Source organism: Pseudophryne corroboree, chromosome 11 (assembly GCF_028390025.1).
Source record: "Pseudophryne corroboree isolate aPseCor3 chromosome 11, aPseCor3.hap2, whole genome shotgun sequence".
NCBI classification, from domain to species: Eukaryota; Metazoa; Chordata; class Amphibia; order Anura; family Myobatrachidae; genus Pseudophryne; species Pseudophryne corroboree.
In genome coordinates this window covers 32,073,283-32,099,423 of record NC_086454.1, presented here as the reverse complement: position 1 = coordinate 32,099,423, position 26,141 = coordinate 32,073,283, and the positions used below count along the sequence as shown (strand labels likewise).

The 26,141-nt window shown below is 46.5% G+C and overlaps 1 protein-coding gene across 1 annotated transcript in view; it reads right to left on the bottom strand.

The window, feature by feature from the left end:
- IRAG1 (inositol 1,4,5-triphosphate receptor associated 1) overlaps positions 1–26,141 on the bottom strand; it is a 196,888-nt gene that overhangs the window by 125,846 nt on the left and 44,901 nt on the right. Inside the window, exons 4-6 of the mRNA XM_063944160.1 lie at positions 20,872–20,949; positions 14,040–14,089; positions 8,647–9,234 (exon numbers count right to left, since the gene is read on the bottom strand). Coding sequence (XP_063800230.1) covers positions 8,647–9,234; positions 14,040–14,089; positions 20,872–20,949 — 716 coding nt within the window. The remainder of the gene's footprint in view (positions 1–8,646; positions 9,235–14,039; positions 14,090–20,871; positions 20,950–26,141) is intronic.

Here is a 26,141-nt window from a genome sequence, read left to right as displayed (position 1 = left end):
CACTGTGGGGGTTGAGTTGTCACCTATTACCGGTTTATGATAAGTTTTAGTAAATTTATAGGATTAGTTATTTAAGGTTAATTTAGGTTAATTGAGCCGTTCTTTTGGGCCGCCACCATATGCCGGCTGGAGCGGCATAATAAATTAATTTCTTTATTACAGGTTTGCTAATGGATAGGGACAAATAAATAGCTAGCAATTTTCTGCCAAAATTCAAGTCTCCGTGTCGTTATTTCTGGTTCTAGGTTATGAATGCTTTACTTTCAAAGAAAGGGGTCCACCAAATATCACTAGGATGTTTAGGAGAGAGAATTGACTGCATAGGAAAGGAAAGAGTTAAACATCTTGGGAGGGGTGGACCTAGCTGTTAGGAAAGTACAGCCTTTTTAGGGGGAGGGTTTGATATATATAGGGAAGGTGAGGCCATCTTAGTTCTCTTGGTGGATTTGCTTTCCCACCCTCCCGCCCTGGTACTAAGAGATTCTGGCACGTGGTGCTTTGGCGTTAAGTTGTTGGCTGGTGTATCGTTGGCTATTTATTGGCGGAAAAGAACGTCAGTTTTGTATTGTAGGGAAAACTGTAGTGTTTTACAGTTTGTTGTGGTTTAGGTGCACTCACCTCCATCGACTTATGGCCGCTTGACCACCCGTCCGGGAAGGCAGCGGCAGGGCACCCAGGAGCGGTGGGTAGTCACTGTGGGGGTTGAGTTGTCACCTATTACCGGTTTATGATGTTTTAGTAAATTTATAGGATTAGTTATTTAAGGTTAATTTAGGTTAATTGAGCCGTTCTTTTGTGCCGCCACCATATGCCGGCTGGAGCGGCATAATAAATTAATTTCTTTATTACAGGTTTGCTAATGGATAGGGACAAATAAATAGCTAGCAATTTTCTGCCAAAATTCAAGTCTCCGTGTCGTTATTTCTGGTTCTAGGTTATGAATGCTTTACTTTCAAAGAAAGGGGTCCACCAAATATCACTAGGATGTTTACTGGTTATGTATGTTCCAGGTTACATGGTATGTTTGGTGTGGGCTGGTATGAATCTTGCCCTTGGATTGCTAAATCCTGCCTTGTATTGTCCATCTCCTCTGGGCACAGTTCTCTAACTGAGGTCTGGAGGAGGGGCATAGAGGGAGGAGCCAGTGCACACCCATAGTCAAAGTTCTTTTAAGGTGCCCTATCTCCTGCGGAGCACGTCTATACCCCATGGTCCTTAGGAGAAATAGATTTACCGGTAGGTTTAAAATCTTATTTTTTTAATACATTTTGAATTTTGGGGAAGTTTATTGTCACGATGGGAAGAGCAGTATAAAAGACAGACTTGCAGACTGGAATAGGTGATGCAATGTGACGGCCGTGTAATCCCGCCACTGGCGTTACAAGCAGTGGCGTAACTAGAAATTTTTCTCCCCCAAGCCAAAAAATTCTTCGGCGCCCCCCCCCCATAATTGGCACTAGGAAAGGGACAAACATGTGCGCGCCGAAGGCGCGCGGCGCCAAAAGGGGCGTGGTTTTGTTTAAATGGGCGCGGCTTCGCATAAAGAGGCGTGGCATTGCAGGAATGGACTACCTTATACCCCAGTTTTGCAACCTGCACGCCCAGACGTTAGCCACCACAGGAAAGAAAAATAATCCTGATTCATGCCCCTTCCATTATTTGTCATTTTTCCTCCTTATAGTAATGCCCAGTATACATTATGCCACATACTGCAAAGGCCCTCAGACATTATGCCACACACAATAATGCACATGACACAATATGCACACACCGTAATGCCCCCGACACATTATGCCACATTATGCCCCCGACACATTATGCCCGTTATACATTATGCTACACACTGCAATGCCCCTGATACATAATAGCACATACCACAATGCCCATGATATAGTATACCACACACCGCAATGTCCGTGATACATTATGACACACACCGCAATGTCCGTGATACATTATGACACACACTGCAATGAACCTGAGACATTATACCACATACCACAATGCCCATGATATAGTATACCACACACCGCAATGTCCGTGATACATTATGACACACACCGCAATGCCCGTTATACATTATGCCACACTGCAATGACCCTGAGACATTATACCACATACCACAATGCCCGTGATATAGTATACAGACACCGTAATGCCTGACACATTATGCCACACACCGCAATGCCCATTATACATTATGCCACACACTGCAATGACCCTGAGACATTATACCACATACCACAATGCCCGTGATCTAGTATACCATACACCGTAATGCCTGTGACACATACCGCAATGCCCGTTATACCCTATGCCACACTGCATTGCCCCTGAGACATTATACCACATACCACAATGCCCGTGATATAGTTTGCCACACACCGTAATGCCTGTGACACATTCTGACACACACCGCAATGTCCGTGATACATTATGCCACACACCGTAATGCCCATTACACATTAAGTCCTACATTAAGGCTTCTAATTACTTTTAAATTACCTGCTCGTTGCAGGGTTTTCATGCTCTTGGTTCCATGCACGGTGCCAGGGGTTTTCATGCTCAGGGTGTCATGCTCGTTGCCAGGTGTTTCATGCACTCGGTGTCATGCTCGTTGCCAGGGGTTTCATGCACTGGGTGTCATGCTCATTGCTAGGGGGTAGTGCTTGTTGCTAGGGCTGTGCTCCCAGTGCCACATATGTCCTCAGTGCCAGATATTCCCCCACGGTGCCAGGTACTCACATGCCCCCAGTGCCAAATATAGCCTCTCCCCCCAGTGCCACATATGCCCCCAGTGCCAGATATTCCCCCACAATGCCAGGTGCTCACGTGCCCCCAGTGCCAAATATAGCCCCCATGTGCCAGGTACACATACAGTGCCATATATGCCCCCTCAGTGCCCCCCCAGTGCCATATATGCCCCCTCAGTGCCTCCCCAGTGCCATATATGCCCCCTCAGTGCCCCCCAGTGCCATATATGCCCCCTCAGTACCCCCCAGTGCCATATATGCCCCCTCAGTGCCCCCCCAGTGCCATATATGCCCCCTCAGTGCCCCACCAGTGCCATATATGCCCCCTCAGTGCCATATATGCCCCCTCAGTGCCATATATGCCCCCCAGTGCCATCTATGCCCCCTCAGTGCCCCCCAGTGCCATCTATGCCCTCAGTGCCCCCCAGTGCCATATATGCCCCCTCAGTGCCATATATGCCCCCTCAGTGCCCCCCGCAGTGCCATATATGCCCCCTCAGTGCCATATATGACCCCTCTGTGCCCCCCCAGTGCCATATATGCCCCCTCAGTGCCCCCAGTGCCATATATGCCCCCTCAGTGCCATATATGCCCCTCAGTGCCACCCCAGTGCCATATATGCCCCCTCAGGCCATATATGCCCCCTCAGTGCCCCCCCAGTGCCATATATGCATACCTCCCGCAGTGTCCCGCGATGGGGGGGGCAGTTGGGAGTCTCCTACAGTCACTGCTCTGCATAGCAGAGCAGTAGTGAATAGACGCTGTGCGCATGCGCACAGCGTCTATTCAGCGCAGACAGTGGGAGAGAGGGCATGCCAGCAGCTCACAGAGCGCTGGGCATGCCCCCTCAGTGACGAAACGGGGGCGTGACCCGCGATCGCGGGTCCTCCGCGAAGCCACGCCCCCTTTTCATAGGACACGCCCCCCGACACGCCGGAGACTCAGAGGGACACAGGAGAGGCGCACGCTGTGCCCTCCGTGTCCCTACTTCACAGCGGGGGGCTAGTGACAACAGATTGACATGCGGACGTTCGTCCGCATGTCAATCTGCTCTAAATCAGTGGCGGCGCCCCCGCAGCCCCTCGCCCCCAAGCCACCGCGAGGGCTGCGGGGGCAGTAGTTACGCCACAAGGTGGGTGCAGGGACGTGCAGGCAGGGGAGGCAGTGCCTCCCCTGTGATTAATTATTCAAATAATACAAAGAAGATACTTATGACACATATTCTGTGTCATAAGTATCTTTATTTTATTCTACTAATTTTAACTCATTAAATAGGTTTGGGAGGCACTTATAGCAGTGCCTCCCGTAGATAATGGGAATGGGAACAGAGCGGGGGCCGGGGGGGGGGGGGGAGGGGCTGGCACTGGGCTGTAAAAGCCCATTGAAATAAGGGAAGAAAGCGGCACCTGTAGAAGTGCCTCGCTGACAGGGACGGACTTTCAGCCCACATCAAAGCACATCCCTGTCAGCAAGGCAGAATTGATTGGACAGCGGATCCCGCGCTGGATCCGCTGGACCAATCACCCATCAGAGGCGCAGGACAGTAAGCTGCTCCCCTCCCTTACTCCGTTCTCACCCGCTGCTAGCGGTGGGAGCGTCCCGCTCCCGGCCGGCAGTCATCCCTAGGAACCTATGTACTCGCAGCAGGCAGCACCGGGGAGGAGGTGGGGGGATCCAAGTGCAGCAGCGGCAGCAGGCCCGGAGCCGGCGCCGGGAAGCCCAGAGCTGGAAGTACAGCAGCAGCGGCCGGCCCTCTACTCCTCCTCCAACCTCCCAGCTAACTTCAGCCTCGTCCAGGCAGCAGACTCAGCAGCAACACCGGGGATAGTGGTACAGCTCCATAGGGGACCCATTAATTAACCCTTCATTTGTATAAATTAAGGGTTAATTAATGGATCCTCTATGGAGCTGCAGGTGGTGCAACTTTAGAGGTACTGTAGTTAAATTCAGCTCCAAGCAGAAAAATATCAATGTACTGTACTATTACATAGCAAACTTATTTCACTGTGATAGTCAGCAGAGGCCCAGGTGTACCCAATACTCACTGACACATTTCCCAGATCATCCAGCAGGAGCACAGGTGCACTAATTACTCACTGACACATTTCCCAGGTCACCCAGCAGGAGCACAGGTGTACCCAATACTCAGTGACACATTTCCCAGATCACCCAGCAGGAGCACAGGTGCACTAATTACTCACTGACACATTTCCCAGGTCACCCAGCAGGAGCACAGGTGTACCCAATACTCAGTGACACATTTCCCAGATCACCCAGCAGGAGCACAGGTGTACTAATTACTCACTGACACATTTCCCAGATCACCCAGCAGGAGCACAGGTGTACCCAATACTCACTGACACATTTCCCAGGTCACCCAGCAGGAGCACAGGTGTACTCAATACTCAGTGACACATTTCCCAGGTCACCTAGCAGGAGCACAGGTGTACTCAATACTCAGTGACACATTTCCCAGGTCACCTAGCAGGAGCACAGGTGTACTCAATACTTAGTGACACATTTCCCAGGTCACCCAGCAGGAGCACAGGTGCACTAATTACTCTCTGACACATTTCCCAGGTCACCCAGCAGGAGCACAGGTGTACTCAATACTCAGTGACACATTTCCCAGGTCACCTAGCAGGAGCACAGGTGTACTCAATACTAAGTGACACATTTCCCAGGTCACTTAGCAGGAGCACATGTGCACTAATTACTCAGTGATACATTTCCCAGATCACCCAGCAGGAGCACAGGTGCACTAATTACTCTGTGACACATTTCCCAGGTCACCCAGTAGGGCCACAGGTGTACTCAGTAATCACTGACACATTTCCCAGGTCACTTAGCAGGTGCACGGGTGTACTCAATACTCAGTGACACATTTCCCAGGTCACTTAGCAGGAGCACGTGTGTACTCATTACTCAGTGACACATATCCCAGGTCACCTAGCAGGAGCACATGTGTACTCATTACTCAGTGACACATTTCCCAGGTCACCCAGCAGGTGCACAGGTGTACCTATTACTCACTGACACATTTCAAGATCCACAGGTGGTGCTAATTATTTTACTTGTGATTCTGTGAGGAAACCTGGAAACCTTTAATTATTTGGGGCTCTGTGGACCGAGTTTAAGAACCTATGTTTAGATTACCTGATGCACTTTTAGTGTTCGTTTTATTGTAATCTTTCCTCTTGATTTTTAAAACATTTTTAGTTATCTATTTCTCAAGTTATTTGTCAATTTATTCATTCATTTTGCTACTTTTTTATCAAACATATATATATATATCCCTCCAAACGGCGGCACTCCTTGAGGACTTGTCTTAATGCAGAAATGAAGAGACGGACGCCCCTGTCAAGTTAACGTTTCAGTTTTTTCAACTTTCATCAGAACGGTTCTCAAGGAGTGCCGCCGTTTGGAGGGATATATTGCATACCTATTTGGTTGGATGGCACCTGGGGCAATTGGGATCGTCAAAGGTGGAGTGCCGGTGATTTCTGGTTTGTATATATATATATATATATATATATATCATATTTGCTGTATAGCATAATTATTTTATGATACATGGATCATATTATGGACACTGCACCATATGTGGGTAAAATCCCCTATATCTTCTAGTATTCAGCAATTATTTGTTTCTGCTCTATAAGTTCTAAAACATCCAGGCCCATCCTCCAAGACAGTCCTCCGAAGCCATGGACAATGCGTCATCTAAACAAACGTCCAATGTGCTTTACAAATGTATATTAGGTGAGTGTTACGTGACATCTATTCATATTGATCATTGTGGTGCAATCTGGTATAGACTATCAGCCTTGAGGGAACTAGAAGATCCAGAAGAATGGATAGTCATCCTTATCCCTGCATTGCAGTTAGGGTGGTCAATTCCGGGATCGGCGAGATCCCGAGATTTAGGGCAAAAATCGGCTTGGATTCAATCCCGGGATCGGAACCTCAGGACGCTCAACGCTGCCCGGACCCCCCGGCACAGCGTGACCTGTGACTCTGAGGTCACGCTGTGTAGACACCAGCCCGTCAGTCGCCGCGCTGCCTGATAGGAAGCCGGCCGCCCCTCCCCCCTGCTGCCGAGTGTGGTGAACGTTCCCACCCACCCGCCTCACTAGATTGGTGAGTTATGAGTGCTAAGGAGGAGGGAGAGGCGGGGTGAGGGGAGGCACGGTTGGACACATTAGAAAAGCCAATCCCGGGATTCCTGGGATTGACCGATACCCGGGATTGAAAAAATGGCCTGGGATTGGCCAACCTAATTGCAGTGTCATCCGCCAACAGACTACGGTGTAAGATTGCCCTATACTGTATAGGTGACTGCAACTAAACACGGCCCTTTCTCATTTACCATCTGCTGTCATACAGGAACACTACGTACTTCTTCCTCCCTTTGGGTTCCTGGAATACCCATTGAGGTTAGACTGATGAAAAACAATCCCAAACCAATCACTGACTTCTCAGAACGTACAGAAAGCCGCACAATTCCACCCCCTGCATAGGACATTTCTGGTTCCATGGAAGTTGAAAGTATGAATTTCAAGTGTTAATTAACTAGGCATTTCCAAATGCAAAACTAAACAAAAAGAACAATGCAACACACCGCTGTTAAAACAACTCCAATGTTGTGTAACTTTTCTTGTGCCAGGATCTGGCAGACAATACTATAAATAATGTACATTACAAACTATGCAAACTTGACACATCTCACTTGCCAAATACATGGGATTATATTGTTGAGATTATCTCACAATCATTAGGACTTTAATGGTCATTCCGAGTTGTTCGCTCGCTTGCAGTTTTTAGCCGCTGTGCAAACGCTATGCCACCTCCCACTGGGAGTGTATTTTAGCTTAGCAGAAGTGCGAGCGAAAGGATCGCACAGCGGCGGCACAATTATTTTGTGCAGTTTTAGAGTAGCTCAAAACATACTCAGCGCTTGCGATGACTTCAGACCGTTCAGTTCCTGTTTTGACGTCACAAACATCAAGGCGTTCGTCCAGCCACGCCTGCATTTTTCAAGGCACGCCTGCGTTTTTTCGAACACTTCCTGAAAACGGTCAATTGACCCCAAAAAACGCCCACTTCATGTCAATCACTCTGCGGCCAGCAGTGCGACTGAAAAGCTAGACCTTGTGTGAAACGACATCGTTCGTTGTAATATTACTTCGCGCGTGGGCATTGCGCCGCATACGCATGCGCAGAAGTGCCATTTTTTTGCCTCATCGCTGCAAAGCGATCGAATGCAGCTAGCGATCAACTCGGAATGACCCCCTTTGTGCAACCACTGCCCAGGGTCTTCTCGACCATCCATGCAAGTTTGCTAACTCTGGTTGTTGATGGATTTAGTCAAAAAATACACAAAAAGAGAAGAAATGTCCAATCGGGGGTGCACAGAAAAATACACAATAGCTAAAATATAACCTTTATTAGTAATCCAAGTAAAAGAGTATTTATAAAAAGCGAAAATTGATTTAAAATATAGTACAGTGTCAAAAAAGAGTAGAAAAAGTGTGTTAAGAACATGTTATATGTGAAAAAACTCCATCAAATGCTTTTATAACTTATTCAGTAAGTCAAGGAGAATCTGTGTTTTATTTATTTGTATGTTATCGGTACAGTGCCTGATTTCAAACACAGTATAATCTCCAGTGGATGTTATTAACTATTGGATCCAGGGTACCTCATGATCTCATCTTTCGTATATAACTACAAATTTGTAATGTGCCCTGATGGGTAGAAAACAAGCATATACATTTGCTTGTGCGACCCTACTTCCAGTAAAATTGTTGATGGACTTTTCATACAACACCACCAAGGTGCCTGCACACATGAAGCCACTGCAATAAGTGCCCATATATTAGTGTCATCTTACCTCTCTCAGCTTGGTCAGTTTCTGAAGTCGTACCGGTTGAATATGAAAATCCTTCAGCTCTGTAAATTTTGGAAGTTTATCGTTACTTTTATATTGACTGGAAAGTGGGTCCTTGTCGGGTAACTCCAAACTTGATTTAATTTTATGTTCTGGCGCCACGCTGTCCCAAGAAAGGGCTCTCAATAAAGGAGGCCGGTTCCCAGCAGACAGAAGTTCAACTCGAGATACAAAGTTGGAATCAGAAGTCAGTTGAGGAGGACCTTGTACGTGGAACCCCACACTAGGAACAGCAGGCACCTGTAAGTGGTGGCCTCGCGGTGGATCAGTTTCTTTAGGTTTCTTCAGAATTGATTTCCCAAAATCTTGTTCAGGACTATTGAGGGTCTTACCCAAGGAAGGTTTGCAGCTGTCTGAGGATCCAGCTTTGTACATATTGCTCATGTGCTTAAGAGGGTCAAAGTTTTCCTTCTGCTCAGAAAGAGTCTCTTTGGAGGCTGGTACAAAGCTATGAGGACGAGGAGTTAGCCTTCCTTGAGAGATCTTCCTCTGATCGTTCTGCTTCCTATCTGTTAATCCCTTTGTGGCATTCTGGAAAGTGGAAATAAAGATCTCTTGACACACTACATGACATTAATAAAAATGACGCTTAGTGACAATCATTCTGAAATTATTTTATCTTTTTCAGTTTCTGATATATTTATAGTAGTGTTGTGTTTGCTGTCTAGTCTGTGAGGCTTTGCAGCAATTTCCCCCTAGTTGGCAAAATACTTCCATATAACATCATTAGCAATATATTTTGGGAAATTTTGCAGTTATTGGTAATAACTTCTCTCGGTAAAAAAAAAAATAAAAAAAATAAAAAAAATTGTATTGTAATTGTATTGTCCGTTTTGTGTGTTTAACTAAAGATTACTAATAAAACATTCCACAGCTCACCTACACTAGGTCACAGATGTCAGGCAAGCTGAATTCTATCCTGCCAGGGGTCCTACAGGGATTTGCTAAGAGTCGTCAGCAGAGACTGATGAGCCTGGACAGAAGTCATGCTAATGACTGCAGCAAATCACTGTCCTTGCCCAGAAATTCATTAGTGGAACCCTGGCTGCAGTGAAGAATCCAAAGAACTGGGAGATTTGATCTATAATGCAGTGCAGCAGGAGATGAGGGCTTCAAACGGAACTCTCCTGGAGGATCAGGGAGGGTAGGCAACTATGGACCTCATTCAGTAAGGATTGCAGTTTCTGCTATAAAGCAGTTTCTGCGATCAACCAGTTGTCGCACAGAAATTGAGAAAAAACGCCCATCATAAAAATTGCAAATGCATCGCAATATGCTGGCTGATCGTAGAACCATACGCAATTACCGGATCATCAAAGATTTTTCTTATCTGCACCAGATAAGGTCGTCCACAATTTTTGCTACACAAGAGGCTGGAAGTGGTCATTGCTGACGTCAGAGGCCCACCTTAAAAAACGCCAGGGCACGCCTGCGTTTTTTAAGACACACCCAGAAACGCCTGCTTCCTGTCAGTCAAACTGGCTGCATTGTGATCACGTGTACGCATTTTCTGTCGTTGTTTTTGCTGGTGCATGCGCGGTTGTTCGATAATCAGCCGGATTGCGATTTGCTCATTTTGCAATCCTTACTGAATGAGGTCCTATGGTTTAAATCAAAGCTGTAATGAGCTTTAAAATAGCAAAGTATACAGGAGATATCAGTAATTGGAGGAAAAATGGTAGCAAAAAATGGGCCAAGTGTTCGTAAGGAGCATGGAAAGCCTTAAATGGAAAAGTATTTTTACAAGTTAAGTGCAATATGTAATAAACGTGCTTACAAAAAATATAGTAAAATTGTGCCTGTAAATAAGGAGAGTAACAGCCACTGGTTTTATAACCGCCCCTCATTAAGGGACTGATCCTGAATTGCGCGCTGTACCAACCGCTTTAGCCTCTTATTTCGTAGTCGTATCTGTAACTTTATGCTAATGTTAGTAAGGGACAGTGAGGTATGGTGAGGTAAATGACTGGGGAGGCACTGGCTAGTATGAGAGACAGATTTACACACACATATATAAACTAAAGGGTTCATGTGGGTATTATACAGAGGTGCAACTGTATATAGTGCTGGACATTTGGTGAGTTTTGATCAGAGATGTGTGGACAGGTGAGGCAGGTGAGGCAGAGCCTCCCCTGTCATACTCCAGTAAACTCCTGAGTTCTGACTACAAAAATGAGTTGAATAATATAAAGAAGATATTTATAATATATTCTTTGCCTTTTACATATCATTTTTATAGTCAAAACGCTGGACTACACTGGAATATGATAGGAGAGGTTCTGCCTCATCTCACCGCATGTCACTGCTAAGGGATGTAGTCAAAATTTAAACAATCAAAAGTGTGGGGGGGGGGGTATCCAATTAGCCACCACGGTGACCTATCAGCCATGGCAGTAACATTATATGACCCAGAGTTATTACTTAGCATTAAGGACCGCCAGAAATAGAAATGCCTTGACGCGGCTAGCCGGCTTAATAATATGTTTGCAAATATACTGTACAGTATATAACTGAGATGAGATCTCTGTATTTCTATTATCAAGTAGTATTCAAATCTCATTGCTGATCCTTTTAAGTGTGCTGTGGAAAAATGTTTCCCTTTTTTCATGAGTAATAACACTATAGCAGGGAGAAGTACAGTGTGGATTCCCCCTGCCATAACGTTAACCAACCCCAAACTGGTCAGCGCAGGGCTGGAGTCCCTGGTAAAGTTGGAAGCCTCCTAAAAATTACATCTCCCTTCCTAAGGGACAACCATCCCGGGATTAATGGTAATGAAAGTTTTAATAATATCGTTCTGTACAGGTGGCCTACAAGTCCCAGCAAAGCTGCCCCGGACATCAAGGGCTCGAACGGTCGCAGTCATCATTAATGTCAGTGCACTATCATCAATTCATTTTGGTGAATAGCTAGATTTTAGAAAGAATCTGCTCTTTAAAGCATTGTAAACTATGTGCACAGTCCATCCATTTATTAATGATGAAAGTAACGTTGGATGTAAATAAATTGCATTCTTTCTTCAAACTTTGGGCCTAATTCAGACCTGATCGCAGCAGCAAAATTTTTCTCTAATGGGCAAAACCATGTTGCACTGCAGGAGGAGCAGATATAACATGTGCAGAGAGAGTTAGATTTGGATGGGGTGTGTTCAAACTGAAATCTAAATTGCAGTGTAAAAATAAAGTAGCCAGTATTTACCCTGCACAGAAATAATATAACCCACCCAAATCTAAAGGGAGGTACATACGAAGCGATTTTGACTAAATTTCCTAGCAATCTGACTAGATTGCTTAGACATTAAGCAAACCGCTCCATGGGCGTCATTCCGAGTTGTTCGCTCGTTGCCGATTTTCGCTATGCTGCGTTTTGTTGCAAACTGCGTATGCGCATGGCACGCAGGGCGCATGCGCTTAGTTGTTTAACTAAAAACTTAGCAGATTTGCTGTGGATCCTGCGGCGCTTTTCAGTCGCACTGCTGATCGGTAAATGATTGACAGGAAAGGGGCGTTTCTGGGTGGTAACTCAGCGTTTTCTCGGCGTTTGCTAAAAAATGCAGGCGTGTCAGGGAAAAACGCGGGAGTGTCTGGAGAAACGGGGGAGTGGCTGGCTGAACGCAGGGCGTGTTTGTGACGTCAAACCAGGAACTAAACGGACTGAGCTGATCGCAATCTGTGAGTAGGTCTGGAGCTACTCAGAAACGGCAAGAAATTATTTAGTAGCAATTCTGCTAATCTTTCGTTCGCTATTCTGCTACACTAAGATACACTCCCAGAGGGCGGCGGCCTAGCGTTTGCAATGCTGCTAAAAGCAGCTAACGAGCGAACAAATCGGAATGAGGGCCCATGTGTAGGGTGCCGGCGACAGCAATACACGGCCCCGCGCGACGCTAACGTCGACTCTAGAGTTGGCATGCATGCATATCTAGTCAGGTCGTTCACCCCCCCACCCCCACTCCGCTTAGCACAAATTGAGTGCTAAGTGAGGGGAAAGATGTGTGCTGAGTGGTCTGTGCTAGATCGCTCAGCACACATCTCTATGTGTGTTACCCCCTTAACTCTCTCTGCACATGTTACATCTGCCCCACCTGCAGTGCACAAGGGGCGTCATTCCGAGTTGATCGCTAGCTGCCGTTGTTCGCAGCGCAGCGATCCGGCTAAAAATCGGCATTTCTGCGCATGCATATGCCCCGCAATGCGCACGCGCGTCGTACAGGTTTGAGCCCGTTGTGGTTGTGCACAGGTTCTAGCAAAGTTTTCAGTCGCACTGGCGGCCGCAAGAAGATTGACAGGAAGGGGGCGTTTCTGGGTGTCAACTGACTATTTTCAGGGAGTGTCTGAAAAAACGCAGGCGTGGCTGGGCGGGTGTATGACGTCTAATCCGGACAGGAATAGGCTGAAGTGATCGCAAGCGCTGAGTAGGTTCAGAGCTACTCAGAAACTGCACAAACTGTTTTTGCAGAGCTCGGCTGCACAGGCGTTCGCACTTCTGCTAAGCTAAAATACACTCCTCCGTGGGCGGCGGCATAGCGTTTGCACGGCTGCTAAAACTAGCTAGCGAGCGATCAACTCGGAATAACCCCCATGGTTTTTCCCATTAAGGAAAGATTTTGCTGCTGTGATCAGGGCTGAATTAGGCCCTTTATACGGAAACATTTGTTAAATATAATCTTATTTTAACATGAATACCTCTTTTAACTAACTATCCTGTGGGATACACATTGTTTACTATAATCTCATCATGGGATACATAATATATTACATTAACATAGTACATGGCTTCTATAGAACTCACAGCGCTGCTTCCCTGAGAATTCCAACCATGAATTCCTCCATATTGTTCCTTTTACACTGAATGCACTAGATTGTGTGTGTGTGTGGGGGGGGGGGGGGTGATTCAGACCTGATCGTAGCTGTGCTAAATATAGCACATCTACGATCAGTCACACTGACATGCGGGGGGACGCCCAGCACAGAGCTAGTCCGCCCCGCATGTCAGTCCGGCCCCATCGCACAGCGGCAATGCTTTTGTACTTGAAGAGTAACTCCCTTACCAGTGCAGCTCCTGCACACTGGCCAGGAGTTACTCAACATTGCGTAACTCCCGCACGGTCCAGCCATGTCGGCGTTGGTCGGACTGCGCCCACAAAATGGTGGCCAAACGCCCCCTCCCTCCCAGCAAATGCCTCTGTCTGTCAATCAGCCGTCGGCTGTCTTGCATGCGCCGGCGCATTGCGGCGCTGGTGTATGCACACTTCTAACCTGATCTCTGCACTGCGATGAACGTCAGCGTGCGATCACGTCAGAATGACCCCCTTAGTTTGTGTCAGCTATTCTCACCTGCAATAAGGCTGCGGTTCCAGGGCACACGTTGGGATATAATTCAGGACCTGTGAAAAGAAAGTGCAGTTCTTATTAATTAGTTACTGTATCTAAGGGGCTGATTCTGAGTTAGGAAGTAAGAAAGAACAAGTAACTTTGTACCTGGACAAGCCATGTCGCACTGCCAGGACAGCAAGTACATTCATTACTGTATGTTTGCATGCAGGGTAAATAATGATTGCTTCTGCATGTAGCCCACACGTGCTGAGCAGCTTTATTCTCACACTGCAATGTAGATATGAGCTAGACCCACACTCCCAAATCTAACCCTCTGCACATGTTACATCTGCCCACCTGCAGTGCAGCATGGTGTTACCCAGGGGTACAGTTACTGGGTCTTTCTTACTTTATTCCCAACTCAGATTCAGGCCCCACTGTAAGTTAATTAGCAATACATGAGCAGCAAGTGACAGAATCAAGCACAATCAGTTCTCTTATTATGAATTGTTTTATTATGAACGGATTCTGAACAGATGGGTTCTCCCTATTCTCAGAATGTATTGTAATATACAAGTGACATATCTGACAGAGCAGAACAGTATTGTCCAATCTATGCTAGTATTTATTCATTTATCATATGCAAATGATCTACTGTATACCAGTGGCGTCATTAGGGGAGATTGCGGGCTACACAGGGTGACACCATCTGCAGGGTTAACACCAGAATAGCAGAGCTGCTCTTATATTACTGCGTTACCCCCTCGGATTGTGTCACCTGGTGCAGTCGAGAAGAGGCGGGCAGCCACAGAGGAGTAAGGCAGCTCTGAGGCCACAGGGGCAGTACAGAGGGGCCGCATCACAAAAGGGAGCATGAATTTGCAGCCATGAGTCCACACCCCCTTGGTGTGCGAACACTCTCAGCTACAGCACTGGGTGTCACCACACCTGGTGAAGCCACTGCTGTATACTAAAATATCTAGTGCAGTGGTTCTCAAACTCGGTCCTCAGGACCCCACACGGTTCACGTTTTCCAGGTCACCCGGCAGGTGCACTGTGTATCACCAACTGTCACATTTTAAAAATCTACAGGTGACCTGCAAACCATGAACCGTGTGGGGTTCTGAGGACCGAGTTTGAGAACCTGTGATCTAGTGATTGCACACCATAGCATGAGACAGTATAAGACATTTGTGTTCCCTACAGAATGGGCAGGAGGCCTTTAATCCATTTTATTAAAGGTTTAACAATGAATGAAACAGATGAGCTCCTTCATACCCTCATGAGGTACAGAAAGGCTTCTGCCAGTCCATTTCTGCCTTGCAGAATACAGAGCAGAGAAATGCACAGACCATTGATCAATTTAGTGTACTTCGGTTACTCCTGTTCTGTTTCTACTGATGCTTCAAGTTTAAATGCCAAAGCCACTGCTGCTCAGTGTGACCCTATGAAGGTTGGTAGTTTCTGAGGTGCCCTTTTTGAGAAGGAATGTTGAAGAAGAGATTTACATCTACAATGGGAAACACGAATACCTGTGTGGTACTTATCTAGCTCCTTCCAGCCAGCTGGTGCCCTGACCAAGACACCATGAGGAAACATGCCAGGTGTAGAAGGAATGTTCTAAACATTCACTTGATGGTCTAATGTTGGGGTGGGCAACAGGCGCCCGCGGACCGATCCTGCCTGGCCCGATGTGCCCCACCAGAGTTCAATGACAAGCTGCCCGACATGCCGCTTGTCATTGCACTGCTCTCAGACGCGGTGCCGCTGAGGAATTCGCGGTCACGTCACAGGGTCAGCTGATCGGGATTTCCTCTGTTATCATGCGGTGGGCGGCACGGGGGGCGGGCACTGCAGTGAGCAGTAGCGGCGGACGAGAAGTGGCGGCCAGTGAGGAGAGGAAGCGGCGGGCAGCGAGCGGGAGCAGGAGAGGCCACATCAGCAGTGACTCCGGCCGGCAGCAGCGCGGATCATCGGACAGTGGGGATCGTCTGCCACTGTGACAAACAGGTAAACCCCCTGTCCAGCCAGCTCCTGGATCAGCGCTTCAGCTGCCATATAGGTTTAGGGGTGGGGAGGGAGGGGAGTTAAAAACTGCAATATGGGTTTAGGGGAGGGGGGGAAGGGGGGCAGGGACTGTCTGCCGTAATGTGTAAAAACGGGGGCGCTGTCTGCCATAATGTGTAAAAAGGGGGACGCTGTCTGCTGTAATGTGTAAAAAGGGGACGCTGTCTGTCGTAATGTGTAAAAAGGGGACGCTGTCTGCAGTAATGTGTAAAAAGGGGGACGCTGTCTGCCATAATGTGTAAAAAGGGCACGCTGTCTGCCGTAATGTGTACAAAGGGGGACACTGTTTGCTGTAATGTGTAAAAAGGGATCTCTTTTGAGTATTTTGTGTGTGGCCCTCGAATATTCGCTGGAAGTGTTAAGCGGCCCCCCAGCTGAAATAATTGCCCACCCCTGCTCTAATGTCATGCTCAGTGACCTCTAGCTCCATCTGGGTCAAGATGCTTATGAACGTTGCTGTCATCTGGATCCATGGTGGACATTATCGAAGTCATGCGACTTCCCGGATATAGAATAAATTGCCAGTCCTGACAGAAACTATCAATGGCTCTCCTATGTCCTCCTGTGTTGTCATGGGAGACCCGCTTTTCCTAGTTACCGTTTTCTGGATGAAGAATCTTTCCAGTCATCTTTCTGTGTTGAAAATGGATTTTCTAAAGTTTCACTATAAAATTAAAGTTTATTTAAGTTCTCCTGTGTCATTCAATCTTCTCAGCAGGGGCACCTACATTCTTTGACGATAAAGAAGATGTCTCCCTCTACCTCTACATTGACTATATACCCACAAAATATCTAGTCACAGAACATTAAAGACTATTTAAAAAACATTTAAACAATCCTAGGCCTCCTGAGACAATACAACTTGTTTGCCAAACTCAAGAAATTAATTTCTAAAGTTACGATTGTAGACTTCCTAGGGCATGTCCTTCTCATGACTCAGTACAAAGTCTTCAGTTAGGAGAAAGCCATTGCTGATTGACCTCTCGCTTTGCTAATTATGACCATTAGAGGTTCCACAGAATTACTGCTCATCTCTCCTTCATAAAGATGTTCAGGTTGACTGTTTATCTGCAGCCCAACAGGTGATGTCACCTTTCGTGGTGCCTCTCTTCTCGGGATCCGGTCTTTAGGTGGACAGTAAGTAGGTTGACACTGTCTAGGTCAACCACTATTGGTCGACAGTAAGTAGGTCGGCAGGGTTTCTAGGTCGACAGGGACTCTAGGTTGACATGTTCTAGGTCGACATGACAAAAGGTCAAGAGTTTTTCACTTTTTTTTTCTTCATTTTTTGAACTTTTCCATACTTTACGATCCACGTGGACCACAATTGGGAACGGTAACCTGTGCTAAGTGCAGCGGTAACAGAGGAAGGCACCTTGCCTGAAGTTCGCTCGCCATGGTGCACTAATTGGGGTTCCCGGTCACTGTATGGAGAGAACGACGCCAAAAAATGGAAAAAAACTCATGAAAAAAACCTAGAGACCCTGTCGACTGAGAAACCATGTCAACCTACTTACTGTCGACCAATAGTGGTCGACCTAGACACTGTTGACCTAAGTCTAATCTACCTAACATACCACACCCCTCTTCTCATCTGTCCTCCTGCAGCTGCTATTATGGTCAACTTCCCCTGGGGGTGGGCACATGGTCTTCTGCGTTATTTTGCGGCACAGGTGTGTTCTGATGAAGCGACCTACTGTATCCCCAATTATTGACATGAGCCCTGCCCATATAAGCCTGTTCCTGTCCCATACTTTGCTCCAGCGTTCGTATGCCTTATTGTTCTGATTGGTTCTTGTGTACCAGAATTATGCCCTTTCATCTGTGCCAGTGTCCAAGATATTTCTCTTAAATATGTAGCAAATCTCATTTATTCATGATGAAACCCATAAGCGAATGTGCCGGTCTCTCCCCACATCCGAGTCTGCCCGTTACCCCTTCTTCTAACTATACATTCTTCCTACCAGTATTCAGCCATTTTGTTTTCAATTGAAACTTAAATGCATGAAAAAGTACAGGTATTACATTTCATTATATTCATTACATATAATCAGCAAAACAGCTATTACCAAATGAGATCCAGTAGGTATAATATAACGATAGAATAAAACAGTGCATAGCCGTGGACTTACTCCTACAGTGTGATAGAATCAGGCTGATTGGGGCCGGAGCTGACGCCAAACACCCTCCCTGAAGACGCTTGGGAGCGTCTGCGTTTTTCCTGACACTCCCAGAAAATGGCCAGTTACCACCCCCAAATGTCCTCTTCCTGTCAATTACCTTGCGTACGCCTAGCGATCAAAAAAGACGCAGGATTTTTTTGCAGTTTGGCCTGGTGCCTGGATATTACGATCCATACGCATGCGCAGTCATTTGATAATCATCCGCCTTGCAATTTCGCACAGTAGCGATCAGGTCTGAATTAAGCCCTATAACAGCGGTGGTTAACCCGCGGCTCTCGAGCCGCATGCGGCTCTTTCATCCACCGCTGCCCCCAGCCCCAGACACACGCACGCCTCTCCGGCAGCGGTGTCTCGCTTAAATTTGGCTCCGGCCCATGAGCCAATCAGAGCTCGCGGACCGGCAGCTAAGGCTCCTGATTGGCTGCCGGACCGCAAGCTTTGATTGGCTCACGGACCGGCCCCTAATTCAAGAGAGACACCGCCGCAGGAGAGAGCAGAAGCAGCAGTGCGGTGAGCGGGGAGGGGAGCGGAGCGGGGGGAGCGGGCAGCTGGTGAGCACTGTGGGGACATGTGTATCTGTACTGGGAGCATAGCAGGCTCTGGGAGCATATCTGGCACTGGGAGCATAGGAGGCACTGTGGGGACATGTGTATCTGCACTGGGGGCATATCTGGCCCTGGGGCATAGCAGGCACTTGGAGCAGACAAGGCACTGGGGGCATAACAGGCACTGTGGGGACATGTGTATCTGGCACCGGGGGCATATATGTATCTGGCAGTGTGGGGACATATATGTATCTGGCTCTGGGGGCATATATGTATCTGGCAGTGTGGGGACATATATGTATCTGGCACTGTGGGGCATAGCTGGCACTGTGGGGACATATGTATCTGGCACCGGGGGCATATATGTATCTGGCACTGGGGGCAAATATGTATCTGGCACTGTGGGGACATATATGTATCTGGCACTGTGGGGATATATATGTATCTGGCACTGTGGGGATATATATGTATCTGGCACTGTGGGGACATATATGTATCTGGCACTGTACTGGGGCATTATATGTATCTCGCACTGTACAACATGACGAAAAACGGGGTTATGATATGAGGTCATACTTCTACAAACGTCATACCGAAAAGTGTGCACACAAAAATGTGGTGTGGCTTTGTGACAATTAGGCCATGCCCCTTCGGCGCGCGCATGATAGTGGCTCATGCTCTTGACTACAGATCTTTTCTGGCTCTTTGCCTCTAACCGGTTGGCCACCCCTGCCCTATAACATCCAATATACTGCCATAGCACGTTATACTAGCATATCTTGTATTTTAATGTTTTGCCCATTATACATGACTATAGTTGTTGTGAGTAAGAGGAAATTATATACACGTCTAACATCCTACGGTCAGGAATTGCTGGCTTGGCAGCAGATGCTGGATAGCACAAGTCAGGTACATGCGGCTACTCTACTAGTCTACAAAGGGGGGCAGCAGAGGACAATTTCCTACACACGTTGCATTTAGTTATAGAAGACACTTTAGTGTTTGTGATCCTGTCACATCTGCATCTGTGCAATCACTTAGCAGAACACACTGTAATACTACAGCCCAGGGTATAAAAGAATCCTGGTACTTTTGGCCTTATTCACACATTTGCGCAAATATGTGTAACCAAGATCTTTGAATTCTAATATTATATGGGAATTATATCTGGTTACTGTTATCATTCAGGGTGCTGGGGGAAACAATGTCTCTCTTTTTTTCTTGCTCAGAAATACCTCTCCCTTTCGAGCACCTGAATGATATCATTAAGCTGATTGAGCATCTACCATTATATATGTCTGTTGTGAGAGGCAAAGAGGATCCTGCATTAGGAGGAGGTGCAGGCCCTGACATGCCACATGGAGCATTATGGGGTTGCTCCAAGGTAGGTAGCTCTTAGCTTAGACATATTGTAGTAAGGAGCCATTATCATGTGGCTCCTTGCTGGTTAATCATAGATCCAGATTGGGGTAATGGAGGTGTGGGGTGTGGTGCCTCTGGACTGGCTGATCTGGGTGGCCTTAGTGTGGCATACCTTTACATTCTATTAACACTTTTCACTTATTAATTTTTTAACACTATCTCTCTTTTTTAATTAAATTTAATTTTTGTATCACCTTCTTTATAGCTTCGGCTTCCTAAATACTAATTTATTAACACTATAGATTTTTCACTGGTATGCTATGCTGGGCTTTCTGGCTTATGCTGGTGTTTTGGGGTGCCACACCTACACCTAGATATAGCGCTAAGGTCCCCAAATATACAGAGGCGCCTTGATGCGGCTTTGGGGCTTATTCACACATTTGCGCAAATATGTGTAACCAAGATCTCTGAATTCTAATATTATGTGGAATTTATATCTGGTTACCGTTATCCTTCAGGGTGCTGGGGAAAACAATGTCTCTCTTTTCTTCTTGCTTAGAAATACCCCTCCCTTTTGAGCACCTGAATATCATTAAGCTGATTGAGCATCTACCATTATATACATCCGCATCTGTGCAATCACTTAGCAGAACACACTGTAATACTGCAGCCCAGGGTATAAAGGAATTCTGGTACCTGGTACTGTTGGGAAAGTGAAGGAATTACTCCGGGATGGGACAGGAGACACTCTGGGGCTCAGCGATGGGGACGAGACTGTTGGGAAGATATAAGAGGGAACATGTTATAGTCACATCAGGCACGGTATACACAGTATACCGCACAATACACAGTATTCCCACATAATACACAGTATTCCCACATAATACTCAGTATTCCCACATAATATGCAGTATCCCCACATAACACACAGTATTCCCACATCATACACAGTATTTCCACATAATACACAGTATCCCCACATAATACACAGTATTCCCACATAATACACAGTATTCCCACATAATACACAGTATTTCCACATAATACACAGTATCCCCACATAATACACAGTATCCCCACATAATACACAGTATTCCCACATCATACACAGTATTTCCACATAATACACAGTATCCCCACATAATACACAGTATTCCCACATAATACACAGTATTCCCACATAATACACAGTATTCCCACATAATACACAGTATCCCCACATAATACACAGTATTCCCACATAATACACAGTATACAGCACAATACACAGTATCCCACACAATACTCAGTATTCCCACAATACACAGTATTCCCACATAATACACACTTTTCCCACATAATATACAATATTCCCACATAATACACGCTATTCCCACATAATACACAGTATTCCCACATAATACACAGTATTCCCCCATAATACACACAGTATCCCCCATAATACACACAGTATCCCACATAATACACAGTATTCCCACATAATACACACAGTATTCCGACATAATACACACAGTATTCCCACATAATACACAGTATTCCCACATAATACACAGTATCCCCACATAATACACAGTATTCCCACATAATACACAGTATACAGCACAATACACAGTATCCCACACAATACTCAGTATTCCCACAATACACAGTATTCCCACATAATACACACTTTTCCCACATAATACACAGTATTCCCACATCATACACAGTATTTCCACATAATACACAGTATCCCCACATAATACACAGTATTCCCACATAATACACAGTATTCCCACATAATACACAGTATCCCCACATAATACACAGTATCCCCACATAATACACAGTATTCCCACATAATACACAGTATACAGCACAATACACAGTATCCCACACAATACTCAGTATTTCCACAATACACAGTATTCCCACATAATACACACTTTTCCCACATAATATACAATATTCCCACATAATACACGCTATTCCCACGTAATACACAGTATTCCCACATAATACACAGTATTCCCCCATAATACACACAGTATCCCCCATAATACACACAGTATCCCACATAATACACAGTATTCCCACATAATACACACAGTATTCCGACATAATACACACAGTATTCCCACATAATACACACAGTATTCCCACATGACACAAAGTATTCCCACATAATACACAGTATTACTACATAATGCACACAGTATCCCATATAGTATACAGTATCCCACATAATATACAGTATTCCCACATAATACACAGTATTCCCACATAACACCAGTACACACAGTATTTCAACATAACAAACAGTACTCCCACATAACACTGGTACACAGTACACACCGTATTCCCACATAATAACACTGTACACATTATACACAGTATTCCCACATAACACCAGGTAAACAGTACACACAGTATTCCCACATAACACACAGTATTCCCATATAACACCGGTACACAGTACACACAGTGGGGCAGATGTACTAAGCCCGGGGAAGTGAAAAACAGTGATAAGAAGTGAAAAGTGGAACGTGATAACGCACCAGCCAATCAGCTCCTAACTGTTATTTTTATAAACCCATAATGATTGGCTGGTGCTTTATAACCTTCCACTTATTACTTCTTTATCACTGCTTTATCACTTTTCCAGGATTAATACATCTGCCCCAGTATTCTCACAAATTAGTAGAGGTAGGGATGTTAATCATCTAGGCACCTCCTCCATGGTTCCTCATTTGCAGTGAGTTCATAAAATGTATTTTACAATATTATAAAGTAATTAACATCCTCATCATCAACCTCCTCATTAGTGATCAGAGGTAGTCCTTCCCAAAAAAATGGTCTGTGGGGGTCCAAACAAACCAAGCACCTCAGCCACAAAAGTGGCAGTCCCTGTCGCTGAAGTGCTTGGTTTGTTAAACTGTGCACGCCCTAGTTTTTAATATCTAACATAAAAGTGGGTGAGAGGGCCCAAGGACAATTCCATCTTGCACCACTTTTCTTTTCATAATGTGTTGTATTTTTGGGGTGCATTAGGGTTAGTCTATTGTACATAGACAAACATCACCTCTAATAAAGGGAAAGTTTATTGCTGAAAAATATAAAATGGCCAATACTGGAATCCACCATTACAGAAGTCTCTGAACTTTGTTGCATTGGGTGGCAAAGGTCTTCCCCATAGAATTTTTACTTTACTTTTTATAAACACAAGTCCTTTTCCACATTTCATTAGTTGCTACTTCAAATGTTTTTTTCAGTAGCTTCCATAAAGCAGAGAATATTCTCCAGTGTGCAGGAGTAAGGTACATCCCCCTCCTCTCCTTATGTTACAGCTTCTTGTGTAGGTTTTGATGGCTTGTTGCTGGGCCTTATTCATCATGGGTTGTAGTCATGCGAAAAATCGCACAACTACAACCCGTTACACTAGCATGCGGTGGGACACCCAGAACAGGGCAAGTCCGCCCTGCACGCCCCTTCCCCCCGGTAATATGTGAATGCTTTGCTCAGCAGCAAAACGCTTGCATGTTAAGGGTAGCCCTCGGCCCGCGCAGCCTGGCTGCGAAGAAAGATGGCTACTTGCCATGTTTCAGGTCGCAGCAGGTGCATGTGACGTCAAGCAGCCGCCGTGCAGACGGTCCAGACATGCCTGCAATGTCCAGACCGCAAACCTCCCCCCCCCCCCAACCCCCAATGCTGCAACGCCGCAATCTACATGTGGTTGCTGATTGAATACTGAAAATGTCCAGAAATTGTTCGGCCCACAGGCAGGTCCTGCACACCCCTGTTATTTAAAAAAAAAAAAAAAAAATTAACAATACTTTTTTTGTCGTTATATTATTCAGCTGAAGGAATTGGGTACAGAAAAAGAAAAAAGGTCCCTGACATTTTTTTTTTAAATTCTGAACAACCAAGTTTATCGTGTTGGCAAAACATGAGAGTTATTCAAATTCACCCAGTTGTAATGCTCTCACAATGATACATGCGTTATCAGAAAAGACAAATTCTTTGGAGAGTCTTAGCAGGGTAAGCCATCTTGCCAGTGCTGGATTAAACCCTGTGGAGGCCTCTTGACAGTCGAAATCTCGGGGCCCCCCTCAAAAATTATCTCTGAATACATTTTTAAGTTTACCAACCAACAGTCTACGATCCGGAAACTGTCATGTGAATCTGATGTCTACGGTTTATATACTGTAAGTTGTTAATGGGTACATTACATTAATACAGTATTTTCTCTATAGAGTCTTTAATGTAAAGATTTTGTTTCTTTGAGTTGATTCATTTTGATCTTTTCAAAACAATTTCAGAAAGTTTGGGGCCCCTAAAAGTCATGGAGCCCATAGGCCAGTGCCTACTCTGCCTATTCGGCAATCCGGCACTGAATCTTGCTATGACATCCCTGATTGATACTGGTATGCCTCTTAAGGTGCATACACACGGAGCGATATAACTGAGCGATTTTGACTATATAGTCAAAATCGCTCAGAAAGTTAGTGCAGATCGCTCCGTGTGTACACAGGCAGCGATAGCGATGCGCGTCCCCGCCAGGTCGCTATCGCTGGGAAAAATAGTCAGTGCAGGCAAGTCAATTTTGGCTATGTCGCTGGGAAAGTTAGTTAAAATCGCTAGAGGCCAGCGATTTTTCCCAGCGATAGCGATCTTGCCGGCGGCGGTGGTGCGGGCGGCGGCGGGTGGTGGTGGCGGCGGTGCGGGCGGCGGCGGGTTGCGGTGGCGGTGTGGGCGGCGGCGGGTTGTGGCGGCGGTGCGGGCGGCGGCGGGTTGCGGTGGCGGTGTGGGCGGCGGCGGGTTGAGGCGGTGGTGCGGGCGGCGGCGGTGCGGGCGGCGGAAATTTACCTTTATCTTGCAGAGTTTGGCAGCGGAGCGGTACCAGTTTCAAAAATGGCGCCTCAGCGTCATTTTTTAAATTCAAGATGGCCGCCGCGAGCCAATCACGGCTCGCCGCGTCATCGCCCCGCCCCCTCCCGCTGACTTATATAAGTCAGCGCGAGGCAGCGGCTTTCAGTCCGACGGCGGAGGAGGAGCGGAGAAGAGCTCCTGAAGACTGAAGACCTGGATGGGCGGCGGCTATGCAAAAGAGCTTAGCAGCCGCCGCCCACCAGGTGAAGACGCCGGAGCAAGACCCCAGAAGCCCTGGGGAGGTGGCGCCCCCCCCAGGTGAAGACGCCGGAAGCCCTGGGAAGGCGGCGGCCATGCAAAAGAGCTTAAAGGCCGCCGCCCCCAGGTGAAGACCCAGTTTAATAAAGGATTTTTTAAAGAATGTGTCGTGTTTTTTTTCCAATATTTTCTTTACAGGTGGACTACAGGTGCCAGCGGGCCCTTTATGTCCGGGCATGCTGGCACTTGTGGTTCTCCAAGTGCCAGCATGCTGGGGCAGGCTTGCTGGGACCTGTAGGCCACCTGTAAAGAACAATATTACTATTGAAAGGCTATCAGCCTCCCATCCACCGCCCACGGATGGGGGGGACAGCCTCGGGCTTCACCCCTGGCCCTTGGGTGGCTGGAGGGGGGGACCCCTTGATTTAAGGGGTCCTCACTCCAGTGTACCCCGGCCAGGGGTGACTAGTTGGGGGGGTAATGGCACGGCCGCAGGGACCAATATAAAAGTGTCCCCCGGCTGTGGCATTATCTCCCTGGCTAGTGGAGCCCGGTGCTGGTTTGAAAAATACGGGGGACCCCTATGTCTTTTGTCCCCCGTATTTTTTAAACCAGGACCGGACGCAGAGCCCGGTGCTGGTTGTCTAAATATAGGGGAACCCTACTCATTTTTTCCTCTGTATTTTAACAACCAGGACTGGCTCAAAGAGCCCGAGGCTGGTTTTACATAGGAGGGGGGACCCCACGCAAATTTTTTTTTTTACTTTTAGCTATTTAAATACCAGCCACCCTGTAAAATCGTCCTATATATGACACTCATCCCCTTATTTAAATGAGATAGTCAAAATCTCCCATAGTCA